The following is a 27,373-nucleotide window of genomic DNA, read 5'->3' as shown; positions in this document are numbered from 1 at the left end:
ACAGAAACTTTAAACTTGGCCATAACATTTGAACGGTTGGTAGTAAGACTTTCATATTCCATATGTGTATTCCTTGTGATAAGACCTTTCTTATGGTACCGACGCTTTTGACCTCATGACGTTGGAGTTTGGCCTACTTTTGTAAAACTTTAACCTTGTTCATGCCTTTAGATGGTTTATGGTCGGGTTTTTATATGTTACATGGGTATTCCTTGTGACAATACCTTTCTTTGGGTACCCATTTTTTACATCTTGACATTGATCGCAGAGTTTGACCTACTTCTGAATAAACTTAAACTTTGCCATAATTTCTGAACGGTTGAGACGAGAGCTTTAATATTTCACATGTGTATTCCTTATGACAAGGCATTTCACCAACACTTTAGATCTTGTCCTTAGTGTGTTGAAATATATTAAAATACTTTAAAACTTTAAACGTGGCCATAACTTTTGAACTATTGGTATGAGGGCTTTCATTTTGCATTTGTATATGCCTTGTGACAAGATTCATGTATTACACTGTATGACTGAATCCTCTATTTACATCTGCTTTCGGAAATATTTCTTCTTATTACCCCCAGGAATTAAAATGATATGAATGTAGAGGATAACAAGTCTTCAAGGTATCCCCTATCGACCGGTCACACCCGCCGTGTGCTCATTGACATTATCGGGTAAAAGGAAAAATCCGGAGAGAATTCAGTGTTTAAATAGTGGGATAACAATTAGTATGAAAAACGTCAGTTAGCATTCGACTTAATGATAAATTGTGTTTGCCGACAAGGCTTAAACAGGGGTTGAAATATACGGTAGCCCGACGCCCGGGGCTAGTCGTTTTAAGGCTCGGGCTAGCTAACTTAAATGTAACGATAGTTCGTCGGACTAGCAGAATGGAAAAAAAAATATTGCTATATAATATTACTTTCGCTTTTCTACGTAGACTGGTTTCTTTTGCAGTCATTACCAAAACCCACAGGTTTAAGGCCAGTAAAGTTGAAAATCAACTCAGTTCTGCAGGATTTTTTTTAATTAGGAGTGCTACATGACTTATTTATTCCATAGTCTATGTTTATTCCTAAAAATGATCGTCTTTTTTCTTAATCCGAATTTCCTCCATACCTCTGTTCATACGAAATGAAGATATGCCATTACATTATTTTCATTTACTCAATCAACTTAAGTGTAAGTGTTATATTAGTTATTTTAGATACAAAAATATATTTACACTTGCATTTAAAATATTTAATACAAAAGGAAAAATTAAAAAAAAACTGATAAAGTGGACGTGTCAATCCACTTCAGACTCAATTCATTGACTGACAGTCCAACGGACCCGTGACGCAAAATGTTTTGGTAAAGACTGCTTTTGATTGAGAACTAGTTTAATTTGTTTCTGTCGCCATAGCGTTTGAAACTTTAATTTATGCTTCAAAAATTGTCGGGCTAGTTAGTTTGAGGTTTGGGCTAGTAATTTTTTACTGATCAGTAGCCCCTGGGCTAGTGGGTTTTTCAGGAAAATTTCAACCCCTGTTAAATCTTGTTGTCTTGTATATTGTTATTAGTTTAAACTACAACGTACTCCGGTACTAGTATTCAAGAAGTGGTAGAAACAATGCAAATGTGTGGATCCTCAAAAACTAAAAGGATCTTTTGCTTAATACAACTATTTTTGAAATCGCATAAACAAGTGCTTTTCTACAAAAAAAGGTACTCAGAAATAGTCATAACTTGTGATTGGCCATCAACAAAATCATTTTGTTGACCGTCTCTTCTATTCTTCAGAGGGAGATTTTTAGGGTCCTGCATTAAATGTGGAGCCATTTAGTAATCACATTGTTTGTCTTTGCGTCAACACTTTTGTTGTGCGGCGATTACTCAAATATTTTTAAATTCATTATTTTAAATATTACATAAAAGTACTTTTGTATGAAAAACCACATATTTTGGGTCATATCAAGTTGTCTGTCTGTCTGAATGTTTGTCTATGAACTCTAGTTGTTAAGCCATGACTCGTTTTTCAACGTATAACTTTCAAATTCTTTACAGAGATCATTACTGCAAGAACAAGACATCTATACCTTTTCGGTCATATCATTTTGCCTGTCTGTGTGTATGTATCTTAATGCATGTCAATGACAACTTTTTGTTGTGACGAGATAACTCAGTTTCAGCAGGATCATACTACTTTGTCTGTAAATCAATCTGGACACACAAATTCCAACAGTTTTCACCATAACTACTTCAAACTTAATACAGAAAGAGTCGACCAAAAGAATAAGACATTTATGCGTCCATCCTTACGTTCGTCATTTAATACTTTTATTGTGACGCTATAAAGCACTTGAACGTACAGCTCAGGTAAGCTAAAAACTCTTGCTTTGGTTTTTAATTTCATTTCGATATATGAAAGCTTTTTAACTAAATAATAAGTTATTTCCATTCATATGTCGATTCGTAATATCCCAGTAATTTTGAAGTAAAAGACGTCCACAGAGACTGTCACAGCTGATTCAAACTTTGATTTTTTACCTATAATAGACGTTAATGGCCAATTAAAAACTAAACTACATGACAAAGGCGAGGACTTTAATTTTTCCATCGTCAGCATCTTACACATATGTAGTATTATTCAAATATAACCTATGTATGGTGTTTATGTTTCCCAACTAAATTTGTATGCAAGAGTATGTTCTTTGTTTAACCGGGGCAGGCTACTGACAAATAAGTTGATGTTACTGGCTTTTCATCTATTTTTCATAAAGGCTGCAAAGATTGAGTCGATACTTGTAGACTCCTTTTAAATTATTCAGAATTCCGTAATATAATTTTCAATCAATTCTTTTTCTATTACCAAACAATTACATACATTCATTATTATTCAACAACAATAGGCTAGGCTGATATCCCACATACAAGAAGTTTTTCATCGTGTCGATTTGATATCTGTCTTTATATCATTGTGTGAGTCTCTTTATCCTTTTTATGGACAGAGATATATATATCAGTCATACAAAACTAAGATTTAAATTTTATTTTAAGTACGTTCATCCATATTAGATGCGTCATTTTCTTCAGCTTCCATTTCGACTAAATCCAATTTATGCGGATGTATCATATTTGTGTAGCACTTTCTACAAATATCGAAATCGGGGCACATATTACAGTGATACCTTAGATCGGTTATTAATTCATCACATTCATCACAAACAAAGTCGTCTTCAAATTCATCATAGAAATCATCATCATCATCATCATCAGATGAAGACTGGTTAAATCTCCCAAAATCGTCCATACCCATTCTCAGCAAAAGTTTGAGTTCTTCCATGTCCTTATAATCTTCAGAGTATCCATACTCTTTAAGGTTTTCTGTTTCCAGAATTTCCAAACTCGTTATCACTTCTACCATATTTCCCCAATTCATACCAGTGTTTGCTAAGTTAGCAATGCCATCCAGAAGACCAGATTTTGATGCAATAAGAAGTTGTTTAGGGTCCGCTCTACTGCATATGTAGGTCCGGGTGATATTATACGGATGAAAAACCAGCGAGGATTGGATGTAGCTGGATATCAATTTCGTCAATTCTGATTTGAAAGATTGTCTGAGTTCTGATTCTAAGGTAGCAATTGTTTCACTGTCCAAGCAATGTTTAAAGCTATCTGTGTCTTTTTTCAATCCATAAACTGCACTTTTAACCATTGCTTCGATAGCATATTTCAATGTTGAGATGCATGTATTACGAAGTCTTTTTCCTAAAGAAGTCCTGCATTTGTGCGGTGGTAGGTAAAGTAATGAATCGTTCTCTATCCATACCACTCTTGATTGAAATATGGCAGTTTGAACTCTCATTCCAGCAAAGAAAAGCAAAGATTGATCAATATCTTTAAACAAATTATTGTTTGGAAGAATATAATGAGGACAGTTTTGTGTGAAAAGATTATACTGTAACCTCTGAAGAAGTCCTCTTACTCTAGCTATCATTAATGTTTCTGTCCAATCCCTCAAGGGCACCTGTTCGCATTCCCACAGAAATACATTTTTCAGATGGTATGATTGCAGTGCCTTTCCGATAGGTGGGCAAAGAAACTGTCTCCAGATTGCCTTAAATAACAAGTAACACATCCTCTGAGTTTCTGTGAGACTAAGCATTAGCTCTCGTTCAATCAAACAGAAAGAAAGTCTCCATTCAAGGAAAATTTTGGAATCTTTTGGGTATTTTGGTACGATGAGGCAACCCATGGAAGTAAGACGTTCAACAAAATCTGACGAAGGAAAACCGGAAATTCTTTTCCTGTTTTTGAATTCGTTTGCTACAGAAGGCCATTCTGAACAAATTATAACTGGTGAACAATCATACTGCAATGAAATATCACTCTCAGTAAACAATAAAGTTGTTTTAACTGCTGGTCCCTCCTGATTCACGATAAAAAATGTAAAGTGATCCGAACTCTTTTCGATTTTCTCCTCTTCATCAGTTTCCATTTCAGCACCCAAGACTTTGTCAGAGTGCTTGCAGTAGCCTGAATAGTGAAAGTTTTCTATACTACATCTTAGACAAAGCATCATAAAGAACTCGTCTGTAAAGGCCTCTGGTGAAAGATAAAACTCGTTAATGGACCCGTCTTGACTGGATACAATGTTACAAAGTCCACACCAGTTGTCGCTTTCATCTCTCATGTGAACTTTCAATTGAACGAACCCTGGATTCTCTTTGCAGAATTCTACCTCTAACCACGTCCTGTCAGTGGTTGCTAGCTTTGATTCTGTCGCAGTAATAGTCCTCAAAATGGCGGTTAGATCCAACTCTTCATTATGATTACCCTCGGAAACTTCACTTATAGAGAGTCCTTCGCTTGTGCTTCCTATGAATTCCAAGTCTAATTTAGAAAAACAAGGATGAACTTGCACTTTAAATGGAAGGTCGTGAAACATCCATCCCTCCGGAGTCGTCACCATTTTTCTTAATTGTTCTTTTAGATACTTAAACTTTGCGGGTGGGACTGAGAGTTCCCTTAATTTTCCTAAAAGTTCATCATTTATTCTTGAATCATTTGCTTTCTGAAAGTACCTGGTTGTCGTTGCACTACAGTATCTGATATCCATTTCTAACCTGTGTATTAATTATTCAAAAGTTATGATTTTATCTACTTTCACTTTTACATAATGAAAATTTCATAATACTATACATGTATTTAAAACGAGTAATAAAGGAATTTTTTGCTATCTCTTTCAGTTTACAAATGTAAATTCTGTTCTATATATCTATTCAGGAGATTTGGGGACATTAATATTAACATAATTACCTTCTTTAAATAGCGTAATCCGGAAATCATATACTTTAAAATATTAGACCAGTGCGAGCTTGCAAAAATCAGAGTTATTCCTCTTTTCAATACTTCATCTTTGTTTAACTGAGCAGATTTAAAAATTAAAAAAATAATAACAAAAAGTTAAAAAATCTGGGTCAAGGAAATGTGGATGGTGGACTTCTTACATTTGCAAGTCTTAATCTTTCACACACATGCACGCACATCTTCACTAGCCAAGGGCTTCTGATACGCTACTCTCCTCATAAACCCTTGGCATACGGTGTTAAAAAAGTTAGGATTTTTTTGTAAATGACGATATTTGCGTTCGGGATATATCTTGACTCTTTAATATCGGTAATGTAAAACGCAAGTAAACAATGATCCGTAAGATAACATGCCATTCTATGAATAGCATATGGTGTCATCCAATTTCTAAAGCAACGTGCAAAATATGTGATTAAGAATCTATACTGAAGATGTAGATTTGCATTTTTACATGTTTAAATAACAAAATAACATAACTCAATACCTTCTTGTTAATTATTCTTTAAAAACAATTTTTTTTAAATACGCTTTTTATTTCTGTCGATGACGCAATCTGTGCACGGCTTATTCCCCGAACGGCTACTCGCCATAAACAACAAGTAATTATCACACTCAATTAAGGGGCCCTCTAAGGGGTACAGGTAGACTTACCTGTATGAATAATCTGCCAGAATTTTAGTTACTTTAAATAAAATAAAATAAAATAAAATGGATTTGTAATTAAGTTTTTTTTTTAATTTTAGCAGAAGTTTAAATATATATATATATTGTGTACATATTTTTTAAATAAATAATTTTACAAGCACAAAACATAGTAAAATTAAGAATTAAACAGATTTTTTTCTTTAAATTGTCTTGAAGTTTTATTGTTTAACAGCACTGTTTAACACATTTCATATTTCATTATAAATAAAAAAGCACTCTTTCACACCACACATATTTACAATATTTACAATTTATTTAGTCACAACTAAGGGATCACTATCCTAGGTGTAGTTCAGATGCAGAGTCATATATATACTGTTTTGAAGCGTGTGTTGTTGTAGTTACAGCTTGGACTGCATCATTGGGCAAGTTCAGCACATCATTTTCTTTAACACTAAGGATTATAGTTTTTCTTATTTAAAATTTCAAAGTGAACTGATCTCAATTATCATTGCTTCATCAATTAGCTTATTAACTTGGGTCTTCATTAAAAATCAAAGTGATTCTGTTTTTATCACATCAAATCTATTGATTATTAAAAAGTGTTGCATAAACTTCTGTATTTTATGATGAGTTTTTAAAAAAGGTTTCATTCAAAATGATAAATAAATGAGTTAGATAAGTCAGAAATTTATAGATAATTTGTGTATGTGTGTGTTAATTTTATGAACAAATAATTTATGATTTTTTTTAAAAATAATTATTAATAATTATATGTAAATTTTCCATCAATACTATTTAATAATTTGGAAAAAATAATATTAAAGGTACAATAAATTTTTTTATTTTAAGTACAATAATACAAAGGATCTTAATTTTATGTATTTATTTTTTTTCTTTTACACATTAGAGTTCTGAAAATAAAAAAAAATCTCTAAATTAAAATGAAATTGAATGAATTTATCTGATTTATCTTAATTTTATCTATTTTTTTTTTCTTTTATATAGTAGAATTATGAAACTGAGTGTGATAATTACTTCTTGTTTTTGGCGAGTAGCCGTTCGGGGAACACACCCTGTGCACCATGATCACGTGACAAAACAATCCCGTCTTTTGTCAGCACCGTATGCCAAGGGTTTATGAGGAGAGTAGCGTATCAGAAACCCTTGGCTAGCGAAGATGATGCACGCACACACACACAAATGTATAATGAACATGTACCTACCAAGGGCGGATCCAGGGACTGTCGTTAGAAGGATGCAAAATATTTTTGAGAGGCAAGGGGTCAGAGGGCCGCCTCTAGACCGAAACTTGGTGAAGGGCGAAGTCCTTGTGGGGATCCGGGGCGAACTTTTCAGAAATTTTCATCATCAGATTTTTCTCTTTGATTTTTAAGCTTATTTGCTCTAAACGAGCTGTAATTTGAGCATATCTACATGTCTGTCCTGGAAATGAGCAAAACTGAGCCCCCATCCCAATTTCATCGTGCAGAATTTCTGAACTCTTTATCTATCTTCTTGCGTTTGTAATGAATAATAATAATAATAATAAATAAATAAATAAATAAATAAATAAATAAATAAATAAATAAATAAATAAATAAATAATGAATAATAAATAAAAATTGCAAATATTGAGGAAATTTTAACCCCCCCCCCCAACAAAAAGACTGTTTAAAAAAATATAGTATAGTTTCAGTAGCTTCAAATTTCACATAACTATGTGAAACTTGTATTTATAAAGAAGTTCTCATTATTTTGTGTATCATTTTAGCCGAACATTTAATGTATATTTTAATCGTAATATTCTATAAACAGCAAATCTTACTAAACCGAATTCTGATATGCATCTAACTGTAAAACTGTATAGCTCTCCGGAAAAAAAAGAAGAATCGCCCGTCGTCAAGCAATGTTGATTGTTGCCAAGTTCTATCACGCCAGAGGACATGGTTGCATTAAAACAAATGGTTCTCGACGAATCAAATTCAATTTACATGAAAGTACATCAATTAATTTGATATTTTTTGAAGTACAAAATTGAGAATAAGATAGAAATGATCTTTTATTATAACAATTTATAAAAATATGTAACAAAATAACATACATAAAACAATAATACAAAGTAGACCTGTACTTTCCTGACCACATAAGGTTCAAACTGAAATAGCAAACGTTCAACATTACAGGTAAGTTCTTATACACCTTTTACACCTGTATCTTGAAAGTAGATGTTTCACATTGAATTTCCCACTACATAATCACCTTTTCTTGTTATAGTTAATCTCGCTTGATGTAAATCAGCTATACATTAGAATTCTGACGTGTCCGTCTCTTGTTCTCACAGTATATTCCACTTGCCAGACTTCCAGTAGTGTCCCAGTACTTTATGAGCTGTCCGGCGGATTTGAGCGTCGCTGTCTCTATTGAACAGTTCCAGTGACTCTGCTACCTGGGTTTCCAGGTGTGCCGGAGAGCCGTCACATAGTGTGTGAAGAACCTGCCTCCTCACCAGGGGATCCACATCATCTACCATCTCAAGGACCCGGGCCCAAAAATCACTCAAGTCCTTTTTGACCCTACAAGGACACATTTCTACAAGGGCTGTCCTTCTAACACGGGCATTTTCGTGTTTCGTTAGTTCTATTATGACATCAATATCGGTGGTTTCTTTGCATAAGCGCACAGACGTGTTGATAGGAAGTTCACTCGGGGGCGGCCTATTTTCCATTTTTTCTGAGATTTTCTTCACAAGTTTACATGTATACTTGTGTATATTTTTACGGTCACAATACCTTTACCAAAATAAGGCTTTTCTTTTGCTTTTATAATCACTGATTGTGATTTCTCAACAAACTGAAAGTTTATGTCCAATGATTGTGCAATGACAGTGCGTTCTACAATATCAATTAGAGTTATCTCTCTTTGACTTAGATGTAACACGTCATTATTTTTGCAAAAGAAGTAAACACGTAAATAAATAGCAAAAGTTTTCTTTTTAAGTCGTTTTTGGCCATTATTTTGCTATGGCTGTATACGACTTAAATGGAAACTTGTACAATTGATGAATACTTGAGCGTATTCCTTTGATAAGGGCAAAAATTAAATAACACCGATATTTCCTTTAAGGTCTGATGACACGTTCCTCAAATACATCTCTTTTTTCTCTCTTCGTAATGCATAAAAAATATTCATAATTAACATTATCTTGTCATTTCTAAACTGTTTTCAAAATGTCTTAGATAATAAAATGAAAGAAAAATTGTGACATTGGTCATGAATCAAGTAATTTCAACACCCCTCTGGTATATTGTACAAATGCCTGGTAAGGCACCTCAATTTTTTTCGAGACATATTAAAACAGCAAAAGTTCAGTTACAAATTCTTCAGAAAAATTCAATGTTATTGAGGAATGTGTCGTTTGACCTTAACGTAGATTCCAAATTAAGTAACCAGGCCTGGTGAATTATATTTATAATGAACTGAGTTGACTGTCCTTAAACTTGTATTTTAATGAAAACGTCGAAACGCAACACTAATACAATCTATACAATAAAGTATGGTTTACTGTGTCATGGGATTCAGCAGGTTTGTGCATATCGTAATATAAATGGTCCAGTGGGCTAATATCCAGGTAAATTTCATCCCTATCATTATCTAGAACAAACCACACATTCAAATATTGAAGCCGTTTTTTAAATACTTTCAATGTAAAGTTGAAATTGATTACATGAAAATGAATGTCATTTAATCATTTTCAAATTATTTCAGATTTATACTAAAAGACAGTTATTCCTATCAAACAATTTATAATGCTATGCCTACATATGTATATCAAAATTATACCCGAAGTCGAAAGTAATTCTAAAATTTCCTAAAAATAAGAAGAGTTAAACAGGAGTTTCCGGTCCTCTCTATGGCGGGTTCTCTGTTTTCCTGTATAAGTGTTATCCATTGAATAGATCCGGTGACACACATAGCGTACTCTACATTATAAGATACTAAATATTAGGTATTAGATAATGTTTGCTGCACACTGCAGAGACTTTACAAGTGTACGAGCGAGTGAAAAAAAAAATTAAAAAATGGAGAATTGTTTTCTATGGATTGAAACAAAGTACGGTCTTAATGCCAACTCTTCTATGGCAGAATTGAACAAGGTATTCCGGGATTGGAACATGGCTGCTCTTGTTCTTATCGGTGTCCTCATTCTGCCGGGAATCCTGGGAAATTCTTTAGTGGTGGCCATTTTTTATAGGGATTTTAAAAAATCGGCATACAGAACATTTGTCCTCTGGCTCGCAGTTCTGGATCTAGCTGGTTGTATTATTGTTATGCCATATCTCATGGTTAATATAATAACACCGGTAACTATGGACAACGAAATTATCTGTAAAGTTGGAAAATTTCTGTCGTACGCCATAATGATGACGTCATATTTTATTCTGGTTATAATAGCATTGGACAGGTACCGAAAAATTTGTAGACCACACTCCCTACAAATTCTTCAGTCACAAACATCAAGATATTGTTTAGGAATGTTAACTCTTTCCGTGATAATTTCAGTTCCTGCACCGATTCTTTACGGAAACAGTAGCCTCGACATCGGAATTCCCGGGTTGAAGGCCACGCGCTGCTTCACTATGGACAAGTACAAGGGTACCCCAGCACATCTTTTGTACTATGCAGTGATAAACGTGCTGGGAGCCACAGTTACCCTCATTATAACGATACTGTATGTTCAAGTCATCAGAAGAATAAGATACCAATTCCGTCAAAATAAAGAAATATCTCCAAATATTCGCAGAAATGATAAATTGACTCAGAAAGGAAGTACTTCCGAGGAGAAAATAAACCGGAAGCTGGTTAGGACCACGGTAACATTACTAGCTGTCACGATTATATTTGTTATAACAATATTCCCACATACCGTGCTTTCTCTAATTGATTATTCTGTACAGAACTTCTTCTGTCGGTTGTCTTTTGAAGAAGGTGTGGCCTACAATTTTGCTATCCATTTCTTTTTACTGAATAATGTTTTAAATTGTGTTATTTATGGGTTCACTGACAAACAGTTCAAGAGAAGAATATTGTTGCTCTTTAGAAGACAACAGTTCAACTTGTCCGAATCAAGCGATGGAAATTCTTCAAACAAAATAGAAATATAGTAACATGATTAGGACAAGGGAATAGAAACCAACAAACTGTTCCTGCATACATCGTGTCTATCTTGTGCATTTTATTATTATACTATTATTATATTTTTATCTTATGCAGCATTTTAAAAATTTCATTGAATTGCACATGTTTTTTGTCAAAAATCACAAGATAAAGTGTGAATTGAGAAATAAATAATGTTACACAGAAATCTTCTTTTAAGCCAATTAAATTGATGATCTGTTATACACCAAATGAAGCAGTAGGTGTTGATTCCTGAATAAAGAACACACCAAACTGATTTCCCACGATATCGGTCATATTACATAATTCTGATATAGATCTGACTATTATTTTGATCTATGTAATAGAATGCCCGGGTTTAGGCGAAATTATCACATCAGCTCGTGTTTCTGATGTCATGGGAACTGAATTTCTCGTACTTTTTAATGCTGATATTTCCTATAAGATTGTCTCATATCTGTTTTATATCAGAAAGTTGATTTTGAGTTTTTATTTTTGGTACAATTAACGCAATCAACAACTCACTCACTGTCTCTTTGTGAATAGTAACGTCTACAGAAGACAAACGTTTGATGGCAGCCGGAATATCACAGTTCAGACGGCCAAACACTTGTAATGAACTTCACAAGGACAAATGTTTCATCAAGATAAACAATAAACATTGTCATTTTCAATCAAAGCCATCTTCGATTTAAAAGGAAACCTTCTTACCGAGGTTAAAGAGCATGTCATCGCGTCCACGATCCCTATGGTATATTTGTCTGTAAATCAGTTTTCTCGTTAAACTGTCAAGAGCTAGGACGCCGCACGCCGGGTGCAGTACGTTTGATGGGTGCTCAACTCCGTCTAATCGATTTCTGATCACATCGTTAAAGATAATCAAATTCTGATAATAAAGATAGCGTCCCTCTACAGACGATAGCTCCAGAAACTTCACAGGGAGGGAGTAAAATGTGATAGTCTTGTTTATGGAGTGGTATTTTACTGTGTAAAATAAACTGCAATATCGGACAAAAACGCCCTTGTCTTTGATGAGGAAAGTTGATTCATAACGTTTAATATCGGGTTATGCGGCAATTTTCACTGGTCTGATAAGTAATAAACCCTTTTTTTTTAAATTTTATAAAGTTTTCAAATAGGGTTGTTTATCAGTGATATGAAGTTTGCGAAATAACAAAGATTAACTTTTTGAAAAATCTAATGTTAGGAACTACCATGGATATCAAAGATTTATTTGTGTAAGTAAATGTATAAGATTGTAGCCAAATTAATTGATTAAGTAAACGACAAAATTAACGATGTGGTAGACAGGTTTTTTTTTCGAACCATGCAGTATAACTGTTTTCAGCACCACTCCCTCGTCTCTGTGCTACATTTAAGAAATTCAAAGTTATCTATAACTCATAAAAAGATTTTACTTTCTCAAAACTTAGTGACACAGAGATTTTATATATGTTATTATAGACTACTCCTCCCTCTATATCCTTACATAGAGTTATCTGCCATTGATTAAGAAATTGTAATCAGAAGAAGGCAATAATCGTTCAAGTATCAGCAGCACATCTTAAACTATTAAATAAATAAAGACTACTAACCAAAATAAAAATTCTCAGGCTATCAAATAAAATTTGCAACCTCGATAAATAACGATTTATTTACATCTTAGAACTGCCATGGTGAGAAAGGGACGCCCAAGCATTCTGACGCTGTCACTGAGTTATGCTAGGGGTGTCAGACATTCGGAGGGTGGCAGTACAGCCCGAGCCAATGACACAGAAATATGTAAAGTGGTCAGTAATGTCAAAGGACAAACATTTTGTTCTGTTGGTCACTTAGTTCTAATGGAAAATGTGTTCCTCTGAGCGCGTGTCATGTGATTTATGAAATGTCCAACATTTCTTCTTCGACATGATTGTTGGGCTCTTGAACGAATTTAATGTCTATTTCAAATAAACCGGTAGTGAATTTATAAATTTGTTATACTATCTGTTGGTTTAAATTCAATTTCAAAAAGAGGAAAATATCCAAATATCTTGCGTATGAATTTTTACGGTGTAAATTTCCACAGACGTTAGATAAAATAAACTTCAAAAACTTATTTCAATCATTTGCGATCCATTTTTTTTTTTATATATTTGATACACCAGTATCCGACATGTTTTAAATCAACATGAATTTGTAAAAAAAAAAAAAAAAATGTACAGCTTATAACACAATGTATCTTTAATTAAAAGTTTCAGCTATAAGTATATCTATCTAGCATAAGTTCATAGCTGTAATCATTTCTTGACATATATGTTTTGATGTTGAAAAGCATGAATATTATCTACGTAAATGACTGTTTTATCTTAAGAACAGATATCCCTTTTAAACTTATACAGCGACATTTCTTTTTTTTTAATTTTGAAAGAAAAACTTAAGTATTAGACACGACAAATTGCACGCTGGTATATGATGGTTACTTTCCGCCCACCACCTCGTGGGAACCCAAGACAATCCACACCCAGGGGGTCAAAAGGTTTTGAGGGAGAACGGGAGGAATAAAATTGACGTGTGTCAAAGAAGATAGTATAGGTGTGCACGTGCGATGTAAATGCACGTGCAGAACATATGTAGTGTTAATCACCAGCGTATTTTACACTTTAAATAGCTAAAAAAAGTTTTAATTGGAAATTCAAGATGTTGGTGAAATTAATCGAATGTAAAAACAAGCAAAAGATAAACATTTGAAGAGGATTTCACGTGTTTTGGTTTGACCCTCCACGGCTCAGCAAAATCATCAGAGCGGTTTTTATACTTATCCACGCAGCTGCGAAATGTAATAAACCCCCAGAATCTACTAACAAGGTTTGGACCACTCGGAAATTAATTTTGTTTTCAAAGGTGAAATACACAACCGATACGATACACATTCAACCAATACAAAAAGCACTGACTGTATATATAAACGTGTTCTATTGGTTTGGAGGTGGGGTGGGCTTGCCTGGTGAGAAAAAATATAGCCAATTAATTTAAATAAAATTCGTGGAAAGACACTCAGAACTTCTTAGGGAAGATCCATTAAGTACCATGTATGATTACCGTCGTATTTATTTATTTTGCTCTAATTCTTGGGAGTGTTTTATTTATTTTGTCATGATAAGTCTTTGGCTAACTCCTGATCCCAAGTATTTTCTTTTAGATAAGATACTGGACAAGGACATTTAATTTCAATTTTCAAATTAAGATGCTAGAAAATCTCCAAAAATCTAGGAATAATAAAACCATTAAACGGATTCACCCACAAACTAGATGATCGCTATTAGGACATCGTTGAGAAATAATTTTATAAAAAGACGCTATCAATAAGAATGTTCCTTTCATTTCAGTTCACGGCCAATTTATTCTTGAGTCGTCAGCTAGGGCATTCTTTCGTGAGGAATTCAAATAAACTTTAAAAATAGAGATGCAGAATTATACATGTTAAACCGTTAGGACGTTCAATTTAGATGTCGAACAACATTTGATGCATGCCAAATTTATCTGTTTAATTAGAAGCGTCATTAGCGCAGAAATAAGCATGATAAGACCCTGCCACGAAGCAGACGTTTGCGTAAGGTTGACGGCCTGTAGTATATGGCAAAGAGCTTGGCACGCACGGGCCTCGAGCGAACAGAATTAATGGACTGGGGTTTAATGCATCATTCAATGTTAACTAGTCGTTAAGAATTTATAAAGCTAATCCAGGCTAATTTGCTTGGAAATCTGTTTGATAAAGCATAGATTTTGCCCGGACTTGGCATGCATATACCGTAAATGAAGACATGCTTCGACATTTAGAAGTCATTATAGAGCCTCTGACACGATAGCGGAGTAAGACACAGTTCAAGTTTTACACCATTTGTTATTGTAATATACCAATTCCCTTTTTTAGCAAGCACTTTCACTAATACAGAATTATGAAATTAATCAATTTAGAATCAAGTTTCCCTTTTCTACTGAAACATGTGCAAAACATAATTTACATGGTTATTTGCATGTTGAGAGAAATGAAACTGACAGGTACCATATGTTATCGTAATGAAGAACTTTTTTGACGACAATACGTCAAGGTTCTGTTTTATAAATCTGTTACAATCAGCAAAATGTCTAGAAAACATAGGGTCTCTCTCATCACAACATCTGCTGAATATCTTCGCATTGCAAATAGTAAACAAAATACCATTTCTAAAAGTCAAATTTGACAACAAGTCAAACTCTGCAGCATACTTTACCCATCTTTTCCATAACTGACTCTTGTAATGAAAACCATATGTGAACCCCGAACCCGAAGTCAACATTTGACCGGCGGATCCCTCCGCCGTCGGTTATTTGATGTTTGTGAAGTTTCCCTTTGTTCTCTGTATAACGGATTAAATCAAACGAAACGGAACTAATTCTGTTTGGCGATTGGGGATAATGACATAGAGTTTCTTTTTATCTGCTTTACACCAAACCCCATTTTGATACATTAGAGGCTAATACAAGAGAAACAAATAGTCCCTTGTGGAAGCGATACGCCTTATTCAGCCTTAACTTTTCACCTTTTCACAAATCTTTCCTCCAATTACAGAATAATGTGATTAGACTACTCAGTGTCTAATTATCAAATAGCACAACCGGAAATTAAAAGATTCTGAAAATATTAAATTTGAATCTGAAATAGCAAGTTCAGCTTTTTTTCCTTGACTAAAGTTACAGTAACTACCGGGAAATTGATAAGATACTGACGTCGTATATATAAGGAAAATATAATCTTCTGTAAATACACTCAAGACGCGTGGGGGTGCTTAAACTGTGGTTTTTCTGATGTCTTTATATTGTTTAAAAAGTAGAGTTAATATTAGAAATACTTCGCAACAGGAAGATGTTCAGTAGAATTGTGTCCGGAATATTTCCTGGACGTGCACTTTGCACATTCCTGTACAAGTATCAACAAAATGCTGGTGCATGCTTTTATCAACCAACTTTTTAACAACCTTCAATCTTTTTTTTTTTAAAATGTTTTCCCCAATTTTGTGGCAACTATTGTGTAATTTTGAAACATAGTATATGAAAATATTTCAAAAGAAAACCTTCCAATATGAGTGCGGTTCAAGAAGAGCATGCCGTGTTTTCTGTCTCTCGTAAAACTTCGTTTGCTATCTGTAATATCTCACTGCCATCCATCAGCCTGTTTATCACATTTCTTTGTGTGTAAACACAGCCAGAAACTAACTTTGGCCAAGACACTAGAAAAAGACGGTGAAGGCCTTTTGAAGTTTAATCAACAAAAAGCATGTGTGTGTGTGTAATGATTTCCCACTAAATGTCACATAAGTCCAAAAACACGGCAAACTATGCTTTAGCTAATATCCATCTGAAGACATATATCAGACTATTATGTCAAAGGCTTATTTTTTCATGTGATCTTGAAGAAAATTGAAATTTAAAAGTATGAATGAGAAATTTGCTTTATCATTTTCCTGATATTGACACTCAAGTTGAACTGTCTTCCCCCAAAGTACTAAAATATATATCCTCTTTGCTAAAGTTGTAATATACAATGAGGAAAACATTTTTTTATACATTGTATGTAAGAAATTCAGAATTCTACAGCCTGGTTCTCAAAAAAAGGTAAATTTACCAAAATTTTCCTTTTTTGTGAAGTACTGAAAAAAGATGGTATATTCTAAGGATTTTTACAGAAAATCAAATAATGATTTTAAATTTCATATATCTATGCTTAAAATATATATATAAAAAAAACTTATACTGTATAATTTTTCTTTTACATAAATTTTTAAAGACCTTCAGGTTTTCATTACGTCATGAACACACAAAAACTACGTCACCTGTTTGTTTTTTTAGATAGTCAACTAATTAAAAAATATAAATTAAAAAATAAAAATAATAAAGAAATGATATTAATAGTTTTCTTTATTTTTTGTTTGTTATTTCTCGACTTTGTTGAATTTGATAAATAACATGAAAACAATTTCTTTGTAAGATTTAATACTCAGAATCTGTATTTCTGGATGGTGCAAAATGAAGCAAATTGAAACTCAAGTCGGACTACTTTTTCTCAAGTCGGACTACTTTTTCGAGATGATTAAAATAATTTATCTTCAACCTTATAAATCATCGCAATTAAATTTTTCAAATATTTATGCACAAGAGTGAAACACTTTTAAAAAAGTTAAAACTGCACAGATGACTTAACGTTAACAAAAGAAATTTAACGAGGTTTGTGAAATATAGTACACTGTATAGTTGATGAGCAAGAATATTTTCCTTGAATTCTGTGTCCATTCAATTATTTCCCTGACCGAGTAGACTAAATTAAAACACGCCAGCAATTATGAAAAAGCTGTGATGTTCAGCATTTATCACAGAAGTCAAGGGCGAAGAAGCTTGTAAAGCAGTTCTTGGCTTATTTTGGATTTTTTTTTCTCGCGGACTCCATATACCTCTAATCATGTCACAATGTAGCGTTGCCGTCTTTCCTCGTTTACTGAAGTACGCGTCGTCTATCGAGATCTTGTTCGGGATTTACAAAACAACAATATACCCTTAAATATTAATCTTCTTATCTATCCAGTCGTCATTTGTGTATCTAAACGACGGAAGGTTTCGATTTCCCATGATGATAAATGGTTCAGTCGCTGGTGACTTACGGACGCATTAATTATAATCGGCAGCAGGTTGTCTATTAGAGTATAATCTAAGCGCACCTAAATTGTCTCTAGACTGGCTAAACAAACTGACGAAATAGGAATTTCATTTTTGAATTCACAAATACGTTTTATTAATGGAGCCGAAAGGTCGGTGATACAAAGGAGAGGTAAACTATTTAACAAGTTGGACAAGACAGTGGGAACCCTGAAACAGAATATAGAACCTTGTTGTCTGTATAATAATACGACCCTTGTACTCCTTTAATATCATTACCTACATAGCTTTGTTCTGTGTTCAGGAGAGATTGGGTTCCTCTTGTTCAGGTCTCTTTGATGTCTACTTGGCTACGAGCAACGATTTGGTATCTCGGAGAGTATATACTTATATTAATAGCACTAAATCAACCTTATTTCAAAAGTTAGGCCAGTCAAATAGATAAAATACATATATAAATCAAAAGAACATTGCAGATTTTATGATGAGACCTATCATGGTATTGCTCAGCGTGGGGTAAAAGGGCAGGTGCGTAAACAAGTAATCTTCGCTTGAAAAAATACAACGTATTTTAAAGATGTGCGTTAAATCTATATAATTTACAATGTTCATTCTATTACCAAACAATATTAAACATCCTAACACCTAATGTATTCTTGTAATCCCTACTCCTTTATTTACTTAAATTACTTTGAATTTAAATCTTATCCATCGTTCCTATACAGAAGTATATAGCTTATACACATTGAACCACACATATTGTGCTTATGTTCCTGGTTTCAATTCTAAAAGAAAATGTTGTTACCATGCATAGCTATGTGAGCTACAAAAGGAGAAAAAAATAGACTTGACACTCTTGTTTATTTCGTTGAAAGAAAGAGAACAACGAATTTGAAAACAATGTGAATTGAACAGATTTAACTTTTCTTCATATACTGTATATGCAAGATTTTCGCTGCACAAGAGGTCATAATCATTCTCCTTTCAAGTGAATGCATATTAATTATTTCTAAAATATCAAGAGCAGCTTGATATTATCAAGACAGCAACTGAAAAAAAACTACATTTTCTCCAAACACACGTGCCCAAGAGAAGAAACTTTGATATAAACAACCTGGCTACTGTGTGTCTGTTTAATAATCACTTGGTCTGTATGTTTCACCAGGCCGCCGTTATTGTTATGGGAAATGACCATGCTCACTGAAGGGTGACGATTCCATGTATTGTTCTTATGAAGTATATAATGAATTAATATAGCGGGAAGCACCAGATGTAATACCTTCAAAACCAAATGGAGACTGAAAAACGACGGAGACAGGGAAGCTTTTACAAAAGTTTATTTTTGTTGTGTATACTGTAAAGGTCATCAACTCATTGTGTTTATTTTAAAACACAGGGTCGTGAGAAAAATTAATATGTCATATTTGTTTGCCAATAAATTCAGAAGAAAAATATCAAATTTCTTCCGAGATCTCAAAATCAACACCTGCGACGTACTTTTACGATAAACGTGAACGAATTTCTTTTTAGAAATCTAGTTTACATCGATAAGAACTCTACAAACTTCCTTGAAAAACAAGAAGATATATCTTTTCTTTTATTCTGGTAGTTTGAGTTTCCTTATACAACTTCGGAATACATACAATAACGATAATTATCTCGAAAATTATCACCATAGAAAAAACTTTTTTCCCTTTGCATACATGTTTCATACATCCTAACTACACGAATTCGATTCATGTTGTGAAAAAAAAATAAGCGAAATTCTGTACATCAAAATTGTTACATTAAGTGTTTCATAAATAAATATAAATAAATGAATATATATATATATATATATATATATATATATATATATATATATATATATATATATATATATATATATATATATATATATATATATATATATATATATATATATATATATATATATATTAGATAGGTAGATAGATAAATTGCATGTTTAAGAAATGTTCATGAAAGTAGTCAACAAAAAATATCAATCAACAGCTCTACTTTATCAATCTTTGTTAGGAAATATGAAAAGAAATCATTAAATATTAATTATAATACAATTCAGCTAAAATTTATGTCCCGCTGGTCATTGATATATGAGGAACGGAAATGCAACTTAATATAAAGATAACATATTTTTCGAAAGTCAAGTTTTCGTGAAGAAATCTTTCGGCTTTCATACACTTAAAAATTTATCTTTATAATAAACCATGTATTTCATTTCCCTTGTTTTTTCTTTTAAACCAAAGAGGTGTTTATATAATAATATAATATAATATAATATAATATAATATAATATAATATAATATAATATAATATAATATAATATAATATAATTTATTAAAAATTTAAAACCCAAGTACTATGCACATCTCATATACAATTTATCTGCAAAATAAAAAAAAGTTCTTAACGTGAAGACTGCGTATAGGAAGAGTATTCCGGACAAATCATGTACCTTTTCGGCAGCAGCCCGCTAGCCATTTTCACCTTTTCAATGTCGGGGGAAAACCGGTTAAAAATTCAATATTTTTTGTTCACAAGTATAACACAATAGAAAAGTGTGTACAGCAATACACGAAATACATGGTTATATAGGTCAAAGAACAGTGTTTAAAAATTCTGAAGAAATTAAAATAGGTTCTACAGTAACCACAAAAATACACTGTAGATGGATGTTACATTATATTTCCAAAGTTATTGTAATAAAGGTCAATTCAATATGTTGGAGAGATCTTACATTTAACTCGGTGAAGAAACCCTTTACCAGAACATAAATCTTCTATTTTAATGCAAAAATTGTGATTATGGTTATAAACCAAAATTTATTTATTTAAAGACTTAAAATACTGCTCAGTCGAATGCCTACAAAGTCTTCTTTGAATAGTTTTATTTATTACACAATATGTCCATATATAAAAGAGATTGGATTCATAAATACGTCTTAGGAAAAGGTAATGTACGATCGATCGGTTTTCGACCTATAGAAACGAGTTTTTTTTGTTCTATTTTTTATTTGCAGAATAATTACATGCTTACCTGACAAACCAAAAGACCAGATATAAAGCTTAAGATATATCCCAGAACAGGTACTTCACCTGTATAAACAAATAGCCTCGATATTTCTAGGGAGAAAAAAATAAATTTGTTTTATTATTTTCATAATTCATCAATTGTTCACCATAAAAAAATTAATCAAGGTCAGAGATCGAGCGTAAATAGTAATGAACATGACATGTGTCAAAGTTTCACAAACAGAAAACGGTAGGCATGATATATATGTATCCCATAATTTTGATCCTCTAGCAAATTTGCTTCTCCGATATTGTTTCTTTTTTAGCAACTAAGATGAAGAAAAAATGCCTGCATGTATAGTGAATAATATCTCTCTGCCTCTCCCGGAGGGCTAAAAAGAGGACTGAAGATTCATTTGGGTGTATACTTGTTTATTTGACAAACTTGAGTTCAGAAGGCCAAATAATTTGTATCCTAGATGAGACACATTTTATCATCCTTTTCTCAAATGGGGTTATTATGAAGATATCGCGAGGTCAACTCTGGGGTGGAGTTTGAATGAACTTAAATGATGAAAGCACAAAACCTCCATCTCATTTCTTACTGTACAGATATCATTTTGTCATCTGATCTTCCAAGGGACTAGAGAGCAACAACTACGTATTACTATTGCATTTTCATTTTTGTAGCAGTTTGCAATTTGACCTGAAACACTAAAACATGCTTTCTAATCCTATAGTTTCTTTGATTATATTTTTAGAAAGGGTCAAAATTATATATATATATATATATATATATATATATATATATATATATATATATATATATATATATATATATATATATATATATATATATAAAATGTGCTTTATAAATAAAATTAATTCGTGACAATGTGTATCGGTAACGATCCTCTAATAAAACTAATGTTCAAATAACTGTATCTCACTTCCATTCTCAATGACCGTGTAGTATAGGACAGCGCCGCGAGAATTCCATCGGTATCGAAAGCAAGTTTTTTAACTTGCCTAGATGGCCGAGCGGTCTAGCACGCTGTTCCTGTACTGCTAGGAGACAGATTCCGTAGGTCGAGAGTTCAACCCCGGGTTGGGGCGGAAGTGGGTATCCATGTAAAAGTGAATTTCTTTGTGCTTTCTATATTAATATTTCTTCACTTAGGGCAGTTATGTTAGTTTAAGAGTGTTGTAAAATGTGCTTTATAAATAAAATTAATTCGTGACAATGTGTATCGGTAACGATCCTCTAATAAAACTAATGTTCAAATAACTGTATCTCACTTCCATTCTCAATGACCGTGTAGTATAGGACAGCGCCGCGAGAATTCCATCGGTATCGAAAGCAAGTTTTTTAACTTGCCTAGATGGCCGAGCGGTCTAGCACGCTGTTCCTGTACTGCTAGGAGACAGATTCCGTAGGTCGAGAGTTCAACCCCGGGTTGGGGCGGAAGTGGGTATCCATGTAAAAGTGAATTTCTTTGTGCTTTCTATATTAATATTTCTTCACTTAGGGCAGTTATGTTAGTTTAAGAGTGTTGTAAAATGTGCTTTATAAATAAAATTAATTCGTGACAATGTGTATCGGTAACGATCCTCTAATAAAACTAATGTTCAAATAACTGTATCTCACTTCCATTCTCAATGACCGTGTAGTATAGGACAGCGCCGCGAGAATTCCATCGGTATCGAAAGCAAGTTTTTTAACTTGCCTAGATGGCCGAGCGGTCTAGCACGCTGTTCCTGTACTGCTAGGAGACAGATTCCGTAGGTCGAGAGTTCAACCCCGGGTTGGGGCGGAAGTGGGTATCCATGTAAAAGTGAATTTCTTTGTGCTTTCTATATATATATATATATATATATATATATATATATATATAGACTATATGTGAGTATGTGAAATCTATTAATAATTTCAAAAGATACCAGTGTTCCAGTTAAACAGTTCTCTGTATTGTGTTGAAATATTTTCATGCTTTCTTGCTGATGCCACTTGAAGGTATGCAAAACAATCACGCGTCATGCACTCTAATGGTTCGTGAAATTGACAAGCTGTTAACATACATCGATACAAAATATTTACAGCTAGGTCAAAATGATACGCTAAAAATGTAGTGCATGCTTATAGTGAGATTTAACTGAACTACATGTAGATTAAAAAAAACAAACTTTTTTTAAAAATATAATTAAACTATTTTTACCTAAGCACTTAAACTACATTACACACATAAAGAGAAAATGATCGATATGATTATTGGAATATGATATAGAAATGTTGCATACATATACTTTTTAGATACAAATTTTAAAACTCTTTAGTGTAGAATTTTTACTGTCTGAAAATTAAAAGGGACAATTAGTTTTCTGATAATTATTCCTTGCTGTAATTCTAACTGTAAAATGTACATCTGAGTTCGATTTCAAAAGAAATTTTAAAGGCGTGTTGAAAGATTTCGGAAATATTCAACCAAAATAATGATTGATATAAATATATAATATTCGATCATATTTTGTTCTATAAGCGTTGTATACAACTATTTTCACAATTTAACATGAGTACTGTGCAAAAATTAGAAAATTTATCCAGCACATTCACATTTTAAAGGAAAAGAAATAGCATGTACCATTGTCTCACAGTTGTATCATATACACATATTATCATATGACGAAACTTGATCCTTTTCCGAAAGATGTAAAGAAAAATAAATAAAAAGAAAAGGGAAAGAAACCCGTATCTTTCGAAAGACTTACGTATATCATTTCATAGTTGGGCAGACAGAATGTATGTACATTTTTGCATGTTTTGATATATATCTTAACGAGTTTTTGTTCACTTGAAGGATTTTTTTTATTTAAAAAATGTTTTATTCTACAAACATAAAGTGTTGAAAATTGGTGAAGTAAACAAGAATTCTATTCATTGTTCACTCAAAAAAAAGATGTAGAAAGCGAAAGGGACATTTTCATTTATGTGCCCCCAACAAATATATATTAAGAAAAACAAATATTAAATAACAAGTTAAGGACCTCATTTAAAATGCAATTTTAAATAGGAACAAAACAAACATTTTTTAAAAAGATGTCGTGTGTTTTGGCATTTTCATCAAAACATATATGGTTTATTTTTTTCACCATGTAGTGTACATTTTTCTTAATAGATACATGTACATCATAAACAAATTTGAGCAACATTGAAATTCCTTCAATTTTTGAAAGTCAAAATAACATATGCAAGTACGTGTCATGCATTGTCCACATCCGTGAAATCGAACAAGTCATTAACATGCAGAGCGAGACGAGAAAGCCAACGACAACATACCTTAGATTGCTGGGGTATGAATGTCAGTCCATAATTGAGTCATCAACATGTCTAAAACAACCAGATGTTGAAGTTCATTTTGTCTTCGTCGTCTATATCATCAATCATTGTTTTAACTAATCATAATTGTTTCATTTTGAAAAAAAAGAAGTTATTGATAAACAAATGCACAACTCATGCTTCCGTGTATATATATATATATATATATATATATATATATATATATATATATATATATATATATATATATATATATATATATATATATATATATATATATATATATATATATATATTAGGGATGGCAACGAATATTCGAACATTCGAATATTCATTCGATGAGTTGATATTCGAATATGAATTTAAGATTCGAATATTCGGTGTTTTTCAGATTTCATAAAAAGAAGTACTGTGATTAATAAATTTTGATTAGAACAGTGCTGGAATTATCCCTGTTTAATTTACTACCGATCAATTTCGATCGCCTGATTTCTTTCACTACTTTCTTATCTTATAAATCTTCTAAATTACATGTATTTTGTTTTGAGTAAGGTGTTGTAAAGAATTGTACAATAATGCTTTATGTATAATACAAACCGTACTTTCATAGCTTTTATTAGTTAAAGATACGATCGGATCTAGAATCGAGGACAACAAATGAAATCTAAGAATATCTAAAAGGCGCGAAGAGTATACTTATCAAAATAAAATTAATTGATCATTGAATGAATGTCCGATAGAATTAATCTGTAATTAATATTGTAAAGGGCTTAATTTCAGAATAAATGTGTAAATTACTTGATTATCTCGGGTTGTGCATAATTTATATTCATTATCGGGAAAACAGTTAATTACCTAGGAAAATTGTCTATGGAAATATTTGTTTACATTGTATCAAAGATTATAATCATATCTCTTATCAGGCAGATAATTGTAATTTATTACACGTATTGAAATCTGAACAGTATACCGTTACGGCTATCTTGCCTTTTGTGAGACGACTGGTTCCTCAGGTGGGGCTACTATAAATACACGTTTCATTTGTTAAAATTATACTTTTCTACATTTAAATCAATTATTTATTTCAAACATTGACAAATATCAAATGGAATTTCTTATTTTACATCTAAAAAAGTCTTCATACAATTTTACTTCCTATATAAGTATACCTACGAGAGTAGGATGATGCATATTTAAAATAAAACAGATTTTATTTATTTTATCGAATATTCGAATATATTCGAATACTTTCATTGAATATTCGAATATGAATTATTGACAAAATTGAGATCCCTAATATATATATATATATATATATATATATATATATATATATATATATATATATATATATATATATATATATATATATATATATATATATATATATATGCTCTATATTTCACGGATTTTATCTAAAGTAGTTTTTTGCTGAAAAACGAGTCTTTCACGTGTATTTTTGCTGACGTGGGACTAAACTCTGCAAAACATTACGTAAGCTCTATTTTTAGCTGAAGAAATATGTGTAAAAGCTGACTAGTCATAATTATCGTTTATTCTACTCATTCAAATGTGCTAACCTCTTACGCACGATTGATTAATCTTCATTTATATTGATATAGACAGTAAAATAATTCATAGAATGTAAAGGCAAGACTTTCGTATAAGGATTTTTATTGTTTTTTCTTTATATCTTTATATCTTGTTTTAATCCATATGGAATAACGCTTATGAATTTTTCAACGAATAAAATATACGTAATTTGATCCACATAGATCATTGTTCAACCAAACGTCCATTTTACTGACATATGGTATTTGATTAAAATTCCATTCGGAAAATTGGAAACAATAAGGACGGTTATTTTTTCAAAAGAATTCTCAGTAGGCACTCTTAAACATTCAAATAACCATATTTCCATTCATATTGGTGTTCTTATTTAAAAACTTTTAAAGCTTATTGAAATTCTGTCATCTGACATTTTGGCAAATTGTTGAAAATATGGTCATAAAATTATAATTGTATAGAATATTGGCAACCTGCCTCAAGACATATGAGACGCTAAAAATATTCTTTTAAAACATGAAGCATTTTGTTTTCACTGAAACTATTAAAATTTGTTTAAAAATAGTTTTCATCCTCCACAATATTGTCTATATAAATATCAGTCTGCATGTTAAGGTGATTCCTGCTTGGTATATCCATACTTTTTTATTTCTGAGAATAAGGCACGATAGCGAAAATTGGATACTCCTCTAATCTCTGAATTGCAAATTTTTTAAATTTTGTAAACAACGTGATTTTAATTTGTTGCCATTTGGCTTCTTATCATCATTGAACAAACTTTCATACCACTCTTTTTCCTCTGGTTCAACTTTTTAAGTCCAAATCTACTTACGGGTATAATTTGAATTAACTAATTATTCAAAGAACATTTTTAAAAATAATATGTTATTGGTTTTATCCTTCCAGGAATGTTAAATTGTTCATTATGACCAAATATGGATGCTCTTAATCAATTTATAGTCATTTACATCTTGAACGTAAGATAGGAGTCTAAACACCTAAAAAGAACCATTTCAAAGATATTATGAAAAGATAAAGAATCACTACAATTGCTTCAAAACTACAATGTAGTTGATATCAAGTGAACTGGTCAGATGAAACACCGTCTCTAAATATCTGACTCAGCGTTAGATACAATTTATCTGAGTAACGTAAATAACAAACAACCTAAAGGAGACATAGACAAGGTAATTAATAATGGGGAAATGAAAGGAATTTTGGCTACAGATCAAAACGTAAAGAAATTTCAGAATACCGGGACTAGGGTCAAGTATACCTACTTACGTAAATATATATATAAATCTATATCAACTTACTGTCAGAGACTGGGTATCTTTATATAAAAAGAAAGTATGGAATGTGTCATCTTTTTTCCAGATAAAAAAGAATTTAAAAGATAAGGTTTAGCATTACATACAAAATCTCAGAAATTTGTATAGACTCTGAAGGGTTTGAGATAAAAAAAAGAAGATCTCTTTCACTAAAAACATCTGTTAAATAGATATTATTTTACAGGTTTGTGGACCATTATGAAATTAACACGTTTTTGAACATCTGTGTAGGAACATTTAAAATTTCTAAAATGATTTAAAATTAG

The 27,373-nt window shown here is 32.1% G+C and overlaps 2 protein-coding genes across 2 annotated transcripts; one reads left to right on the top strand and one right to left on the bottom strand.

The window, feature by feature from the left end:
* Positions 1–2,822: 2,822 nt before the first annotated feature.
* On the bottom strand, positions 2,823–5,104 carry LOC133185938 (uncharacterized). Its single transcript, XM_061321226.1, has one exon. It carries the CDS (start codon positions 5,099–5,101, stop codon positions 3,035–3,037), a length of 2,067 nt encoding a protein of 688 aa, XP_061177210.1. The 5' UTR covers positions 5,102–5,104; the 3' UTR covers positions 2,823–3,034.
* Positions 5,105–10,044: 4,940 nt separating this feature from the next.
* Positions 10,045–11,266, top strand: LOC133185937 (kappa-type opioid receptor-like). Its single transcript, XM_061321225.1, has one exon. The coding sequence runs from the start codon at positions 10,080–10,082 to the stop codon at positions 11,160–11,162; it is 1,083 nt and encodes a 360-aa protein (XP_061177209.1). The 5' UTR covers positions 10,045–10,079; the 3' UTR covers positions 11,163–11,266.
* The last annotated feature ends 16,107 nt before the right edge of the window (positions 11,267–27,373 follow it).

Source organism: Saccostrea echinata, unplaced genomic scaffold (assembly GCF_033153115.1).
Source record: "Saccostrea echinata isolate AGI-Se365-2 ecotype Australia unplaced genomic scaffold, CSIRO_AGI_Sech_v1 ptg000012l, whole genome shotgun sequence".
NCBI lineage: Eukaryota > Metazoa > Mollusca > Bivalvia > Ostreida > Ostreidae > Saccostrea > Saccostrea echinata.
The sequence above is the reverse complement of the archived record's forward strand: the minus strand, read 5'-3'. Positions and strand labels throughout refer to the sequence as shown.

Excerpts from the sequence above, each read along its gene's own strand:
- LOC133185938 (XM_061321226.1), bottom strand. The coding sequence starts at position 5,101 with ATGGATATCAGATACTGTAGTGCAACGACAACCAGGTACTTTCAGAAA.
- LOC133185937 (XM_061321225.1), top strand. The coding sequence starts at position 10,080 with ATGGAGAATTGTTTTCTATGGATTGAAACAAAGTACGGTCTTAATGCC.